This window comes from Anser brachyrhynchus (assembly GCF_964034855.1).
Source record: "Anser brachyrhynchus genome assembly, chromosome: 9".
In the NCBI taxonomy this organism is placed as follows: domain Eukaryota; kingdom Metazoa; phylum Chordata; class Aves; order Anseriformes; family Anatidae; genus Anser; species Anser brachyrhynchus.
Window position 1 is genome coordinate 11931960 of NC_137703.1, and position 7875 is coordinate 11939834.

Sequence of the window (7875 nt, forward strand, 5' to 3'; positions counted from 1 at the left end):
TAGACCAAAGCTAAATCTGACCCTCCAAAGCTCTCATGCCAGATGGCATCCCTGTAGCATCAGGTGCTGCCAGAACAGCACCTTCCAGATGTAGCTACATCAGGCACTTCCTCTGTAGGACATGGCGAAGAAGAAACACATCTGCAGGCAGTCTGGGGCTGGGAATAGATGTCCCTCTGTGGGCAGGGGGTGCCAGCCATGGGGTAGGAGGGACCTACCTGAAATCCCTTGTAGGACTGGGAAACACCAGCGTAATCTCTGGAGAGAGCCTCTGAGGGATTTTGTCCTCTTCAAGAGAGATCTGCTAGCGTGATTCCAGGTCAGCAGTGTGTTCTCAGCCGTCACTAACCACCTTGATATTTCTTTCTCCCAGTTGTCACAGATGAAACCCTGAGCTTCATCCAGAAAAGCCAACGCCTGCTTGTTGTCCTGAGCCCCAACTACGTCTCACAGGGGACACAGGCCCTGCTGGAGCTCAAGGCTGGTCTAGAGAATATGGCCTCCAAGGGCAACATCAAAGTCATTCTAGTGCAGTACAAAGCCATCAAGAAGAGCACAGTGAAGGAGCTGAAGCAGGCCAAGGCAGCCTTGACTATCATTAAATGGAAAGGCGAGAAATCCAAGTTCCCAAAGGTCAGGTTCTGGAAGCAGCTGCAGGTGGAAATGCCAGTAAAAAAAATTGCTACAAGTTCAAGCCTTCATGGGAAAGACCCCTCATATGTTTGACACCATCAAAAAAGCAAACAAAAAACAACACAAAACAAAAAAAAAGTTAGGCTGGGGGGTGGGAAGGAGCTCAGGTTTTGCCATGAAAGGCAAAAAAAAAAAGGTCCTGGGCATTTCAGAAGATGGTTATGCTTCTCTGCAGCTTTTCTACTGCCCTGGCAGTAGAAAGACCAGACTGCACACACCACCTCTCTGCAAATGGCACACCTTTGTGTGCAATCCCTGCACAATCCCTGGTCTCAGTCTGAATTTGGGCTCTTGGGGTGGGGTGCAGCTAGCACCTTGTGGTAGCATGGCATTTTTGCAGGCCAGTACTCTTCCACCCTGTTCCTCTTGGGCATTCCTTAGCTTCTAGTGCAGGGCTGCTTTGCTCCTTCCTGATTGTTGGTCCCCATAGCAGAGCATGGGGTGCAACTTAACTAGTGTCTCCAAAATAGAGCCTTTCATGTGTGTCCCTGCCCTCTAGTCCTGATTGTGGTAGGGCCACAGATTTCTGCTTTGGTGGGGAAAGCATAAACTCTTAAGGCTCCTCATGTTTTTTCCCCTGCATTTTTATAGGAGCAGATGCATTCAGGTAGTTTGGCAATGTGAAATTGCTGATACAGTAGCAATTTTTTTTTAAAAGCTCTGCTAGGTGCTTTTTGTATTGTAGCATTTCTACTAACAAGTGGGCCATCTCTAGGGCACTGCAGTCTTCCAAGTATCCTAAATCCTTCAGGGCTGTAATGCTCATAATCCAGGGACAATCTCTCGTTAGCACAGGCCATGGAGCATGTCTGAGAGATGCTTCTTTGTAGCGTAAACTCAGGGACTTCACAAGCACTGCAAGGATCCCCGATATACTACTGAACCTGCCTGCTGTCTTTGAGCTTCTGGCTGGGGGAAAGCATTGTGTAGGGTGCTGCTGAGGACTCTGGGATGACACTGGATATAAGCCCAACTCCCCAGGGAGCCCTGCAAACTTATTTGAGCTTACTGAAGGCCCTGTCCAGCTGGCTAAGACTTGGCATGCCCTGCCCAGGTGTGAACAGCATCACTGTTCATCATTTGGGGCTGAGGTTTAAACTAGCCTTGGTTTTACAGAACCTCCACCTGTCTTGTTTCCAAACCAGAGTTGCAGAACAGAGCATGTATCTCAGTTTCTGCAACCTTTGCACAAAATGGAAACCACTGAGTACCAGTCCTTGCTTCAACAGAAGGCAGCAGGCATGGGAAAAGACGTGGTGAGTTAACCCCCAGCCGCCAGGCCTTTCAAAGCAAGGATGGGGGTGTCCCCTCCCTTGTAGGACAGACCAAAGCACAGTGGGACCCTGGCATTGACTGGTACTGTTGTTCACAACGTATTCACATAATACTACAAGCTCCAGGGGTGCCTGCACTCCTGTAGCTCCCCATCCAAGGGCCTTCCCACTTAATTGTGGAATTCAGCACTACGCACGCTACGTGCATGCTTATCTTTTGTAGATAATGGTTACTCCTGAGTCACCTCTGACTCATGCTTTCACTCTGCTGGTGTCCAGCAGGTGAAGTATAGCCATTGTGAATGGCATTAAAAAGCACTATGATGTGGAGTCTATGCACTATTCACTCAGTGGGGTTTGAGGGCGTCCTGGTGAGCAGCCCAACCTCAATGGTGTGGGTCTGAGTCCTGACATCAGCAAAACGCTCTGCTCATAGCATCTTGTGATTAATAATAAGTATGTTGGGGCAGCTGGCAGCCCCAGCTGCCCATGTCATTGGGGAAGGTACTGTACAAACGTGGAACACGTAGCAATTTCTTCTCACTTCCCTCTCCATCCCTTACCCACTCTTCTCCTCCACCCCCAAATAAGCTTTGCTTTAAGCAAGTGAAAAATTGCAGTCAGCCTCACTACATGTTGTGGAGCTCCTCGTCTGCTCAGAGCGCATCAAAGCTTTGCTGTCAGTGAGCCTTTTCCTGAGGCTGTCTGTGGAGGGGCAGAGCTGCTTCCCACACTCCAGAAAGCTTCATTTGGATGAAGTACCACCCAGGGCCATGCTAAGCTTTGAGAAGCCTTTGCAACAGCATTATTTTGCCCAGCTTCCCCTTTGCTTCAGTGATTTCAGCGTCCTTGTAATCAGATGCCAGATCTGCAGGCAGAGGGAAGGCCCTGAGGCCAAAGCAGGACTGCGTTAGATTCCAGTTTGATTGTTAAAAAATTAACTCAAAAATATGCGTAAATTCAATTAACATCCCAGACCTCACCACATCACACCACGCTTTTGGCTGAGGTACCAAGAGATCTGCTGATGTTTCAGTAGGTCTGATTATTTTAGGAAATAAAATCCACTTCATTTATTATGCTGATTTTGTTCAGTTTTCCAAATAAGCAATGGGCTAGGTCTCTTCCTGGCATTCATAGCAGTGCCTTTTGGTGCCACTGCAACCCCAGAAGAGGATTACTGAGAGACGTCCGCAGAGCATCCACCAGGCAGAAGATGCAGTGGTGGGAGGGGGCCTGAGGAGCGCTGGTTCTGGTGCTGCTGCCCCAGGAGCATCACCGTGGGCTTCGCTGGGAGCTGCCAGGCCAGGGATAGACCCCAGTCCCTGTTGTAATGTTGATCTGAAAACGCCCCTCAGGTACACCCAACCATTCCATCCAGTGCCACCTGTGGCTTCCGTGTGAGGCTTCCGTTGCAGCCTCTGTCCAGTTTCAGTTGATTCATCTGCTTGCGTCTCCCTGCTGTGACCTAACATTTATCAATATGCAGCTCATACAAAGCTCCTCATTGTTATTTCATGAGGCAACAGCATTGCATGAATTGGAAAGAATATTTATCTCCCCATGCCATTTGATGTCTTACAGCTGTTCCAGAGTTTTCCCTTCTCTTTCCTGTACGTTTTTGCCTTTGTGTTATTTGGTCTGTGAAGTGTCAGTATTATTTTATTTTGCTTTTCAATAAAACATTTTCACTTTTGCATTTCAGTCCTTGTGCATTTCTCATGAGTATCATTCCCCCCCCCCATCACGTCTGCAAATGGGTGTGAAAGAAGGATGACTGTGTGTAGTCCCAGCATCAACACCATTTGGGGATGCTGCCTTAGAGGGGGGATTTTCCTGGCTGTTTCATGATGTACCTGTACAGATCCTTAGGCATTACCACTGCTGCAAAGGCAGAAATGTGGAGGCATACAGCATTCAAATATCACCCAGCAGTCAACATTCACACACAGAAAGCCTCTGAACCAAAGAACAATCACAAGATAGGAAAATGGGAAGGAAACGTCATCCCTTTGCTTGAGGGAGTAAGCCATGAGCCAGAGTTTTGAAAATCTGCCCTGAGTACTGAAATCAAACTGAGTCTTAGGCTTCTTTGCCCGTCACCTTCCAGGTAGTTGGCTAGAAAAGGTGTTGAGAATTTATTTTTATTTTTTTATTATCCAATCAATTTTTTAGCTTTTTCCCTTGACCATATGCTACCAGGTAAGTTCAGAAAGAGCCCTGAACTTTCAGACCACCAGCAAAACAAATATTTGTGATGATCTAAGGATTTGGGGTCTATGGGGTGTGGTGTCTGTGACCCCACAGCTTTTATTAGGCTGGGACAACTCTGTGGGACTTGACATTCTCTTTTACATCTTGGGGGTGTGCAGACACAATCCCACAGAAATACGCAAAGTCCTTCATAACTGTGTAGTAAAGATGGAAATTTTTTAGTGAGAGCAGATAGCCAAGAGTATTGGATTTCCAGCTCTGTTGTTACCTGGAGCCCTGCGGCATTTTTCCTATCTGTCCCGTGCAGTGCTGAAGGTGACACTGGCAGGAACCGCCCTGCCTGCATGCTGTGAGATGGCCACCCAATGGTTTTTGTGAGCTGGGATTACACTGTAATCTGAACATCCCAAACTGCCCTGGTCAGCCACATCTAAAGGCATCCCATTCTCTGGAATAAAACATATCTTTAGGGATTTGAATGTCTATGCTGCCAGAAAACATTGAGTCTGAAAAGGCTGCAAATCTTAAACTGGTAAAAAGGAAACCTTCACAGTCAGCTCAATCAAAATATTTCATTTCAGCAGTTTTGTAGTCATTCACATTAACTGAACCTGTTCTTTATGAGCAGGCGGGTAGAAGAGGTGACCTCCCAGGGGCTGCTCCTGCCTACATCCCTCTGTGATTCTGTGATTCTGGTTTCAAAAAGAAAGACCTTTCAAGCCAGCAAAGGTGCTTTTTCTTTCAGAAGATGCTGAAGCTTGGCTGATTTCAAAATAGATCTCAATCAGTTACAGAAAGGTTTGAATGAAGCCTGGACTCAGTAAATTGGGAGATTGCTGCCAATTCTTTGTGCCTTTGAAATAGGGTGTTTAGAGTGCTTCACGTCTTTCAGTTACAGTTCTGACAGAACTGACTTTATCATCTACTTCTGGTTTCAATGAATCAGTGTTTTCCTGTACTTGTGTGTGTGGAGGGGGAAAATCCCTCAAACCTTTTACACAAGAAAATAATAATCCAAATAGTTTGATTCAAATTCCAGTGTTATATTAAAGAACCAAACAGTGCCCTACTTTCTCCAGAAGGATATTAATTTTTCAATCATTTTTCATAGCCCAAGTCTTTGGTCCCCACATAATCTAGGGACAATGTGTTTTACAGCTAGTCACGTCTTTGAAAAAGTATTCCTTTGTAGAGTGTTAAAATAAGATGCATTCAGGTGCAACGCAGTGCACCTTCAGCTATGAGGTAAGGATACAGACGGCCAAGGGCTGCAAGAATAAAGGCATTGCCACCACATGGAAGGAGCGGTATTTTTATGTGTATAAATCTCAGCTCGCAGAAGGGAGCTGGGTGCTGCTGAGATTCCTCTGCCTGCCTTTGCCTAGCTCCTCTGCTGCTTTAGCAGCAGCAGCAGTGCCAGCTCTCCTCCCCGCCGCAGCTCTTCCCGAGGCGCTCTCACCCTGCCCTGCTCCAGCACCGCCTTGTCCTCAGGTGCCCCTATCTCAGGCCCCCGCATGCAGTAAGTGGGTGGCCTTTCCACCTCTTATCTTTTAAAGTTTCACCGTTCTGTTAATCAGCCGGAGTTAATTTGCTAAGTGCCACAGCCTTATTAATTCCCATCCTTTCCGCCACTCACCCATTAGCCATGACACCTTCAATATGCTCACCACATCCCAAGCCATAGATAGAAGCCCAAGGACATCCTTTGGGTTTGCTGCTTTTCAATGTTCATAATTAAAGAGATGCTGCTCTTGCCTGGCACCCTTCCAGCCAAGCATCTTGCTGAGCTTTACGATCTGCAACCAGCCCCAAGAAATGTTTTGGAGGACAGTATTTTCATACACCCCCCATCACACTTGGGGAACTAATGCAGATGTTTAAAGCCGGCATTTTCCTCTTTCTAAATTTGGAGGCTTCTGTTTCTGGATGAGCAGCATGAGAGGGAGGTGGATCTCCACCTCGGCAGCATGAGCAGTGGCACAACGGGGCAATTGCTTCTCTTTGATGCAAAGGGCTGCCCGAGTTGTGGGCAGGTGGTCCCCAGCCAAGACCTGTCTTTTAGCAAGCTCCTGCCCTTCCCTGGCAGTGGTGGTGCCGTGCGGTGCTGAAGTTGGAGTATGGTCCTGGCTTATCCTGCTGTTCCTGGCCTCTCATTTACCACTTCAGCCTTCTCAAAAGCTAACTGCAAAGCAAAAACGCTGATACTGCTCCTGCAGTCCCGGCTGGCAGGAGTGTGGGCAAGTGGAAATCCACTGGGTTTGTGCCAGGCTCCCCTCAGTGGGAAGGGGAGGGGGTGTCTGTGCAGGTTTGCCGTCAAACAGCTTCCTTTGGCTTTTCTCTTCCCACTCCCCTACCCCTGTGCACCCCAATTCCTCGCCCTTGTGCTCTTAGATACCACTGAAGCAGTGTTCGACTTCATTCAGAGGAGCCGCAGGATGATCGTGGTCCTGAGTCCCGATTACCTGACGGAGAAGAGCATCAGCCTCCTGGAGTTCAAGCTCGGCATCATGTGCCAGAATGCCATCGCCACCAAGCTCATCGTGGTGGAATACAGGCCGCTGCAGTGCACCCACCCCAGCATCCTCCAGCTGAAGGAGTCCGTCTCCTTCGTCACCTGGAAGGGGGAGAAGTCCAAGCGCTCGGGCTCCCACTTCTGGAAGGCCCTGCGGCTCGCCCTGCCCCTGCGGAGCCTGAGTGCTGGCTCCGGCTGGAACGAGAGCTGCTCCTCGCAGTCCGACATCAGCCCGGACCCTGTCCAGAGGAGAAGGAGCCGGTTGAAAGGCCGGCCTGAGCCGCTGGGTGCCACGGTCGCAGGCCTTGCGCCCCAGGGGAGGGCTGCGGCCTCCACGCCGAAGGCCAAGCACCGAGCCAAGCACTTCTTGACCTGCCGGTGCTGTGGGACCTACTGTGATGGCGGCAGCAGACTGAAGCGCAAGCACCGGGCGGTGGCAGAGCCCTGGTGGGAGACCCAGATCTGCAAGCCCGGGGTACAGGGGGGGCCGGGCAGCAGTCGCCCTGAGCCCCCGCCCGCACAGGCTCCTGCTCTCGCGCTCTGCCAGTACAGCGACCTGTCGAACAACAACGACTTCTACGTCCTCTAGCCAAGGGGCAGCGCTCGGTGGCACCACAGGCGGTGGGCCCACGGCAGAAATTCACTGTATCAGACGTTTTTGCAGTATTGCAGGCTGACTTGGCGTCTTTCTGCTTCGCCTCACTCACCACCAGGCACAGGGGACTGCAGCAGCATCTGGGGTGTCTCGCTGCTGCCGATCTGAGCCAGGGACCTGCGACAACGCACAGAGCAGCGGCTGGGTGCTGCCTGTGTTGCTGGGTCCTGCTTAATTCACACGGCAAACATGAGCTGAACACACCTGAGCATCTCCCCGGTGTTTCTTTTCCCCAGCTGTGGTCTTGTTGGCTGCAGGGCTGCTGCTGGGAGGGCAGGGCCCGCCGGCGGGGTGGGAGGGAAGCAAGGGTACGGGGATGCAGGGATGGACACAGAAGCAGTGCACCTGGTGGGAATGTCTGGGAAAGGTGGAGGCTTGCAAAATAAGAACAAAACTTTGCAAATTGAGTTCATCAGGAGCCCCAGCTGCGCAGGAGTGTACCATGCAGCATGGTGCTTTATCCACTGTGGTTTAAAAGAACTTGGTCAAAACCTTTAAGTTCCTCCTCTCTAAATAAAACAGAGTTC

At 49.9% G+C, this 7875-nt stretch overlaps 1 protein-coding gene across 8 annotated transcripts in view; it reads left to right on the plus strand.

Moving 5' to 3' along the window:
* The window catches only part of IL1RAP (interleukin 1 receptor accessory protein), a 45788-nt gene extending 37913 nt beyond the window's left edge, over window positions 1-7875 (plus strand). For 7 of the 8 annotated variants that reach the window (XM_080603761.1, XM_080603764.1, XM_080603762.1 and 4 more), the window contains exon 11: window positions 374-3671. In XM_080603761.1, coding sequence (XP_080459887.1) covers window positions 374-726 — 353 coding nt within the window. In that variant the 3' untranslated portion in view covers window positions 727-3671. Of the gene's footprint in view, window positions 1-373; window positions 3672-6572 lie in introns of those variants that run through there. The other variant, XM_080603768.1, reaches the window with a different exon arrangement.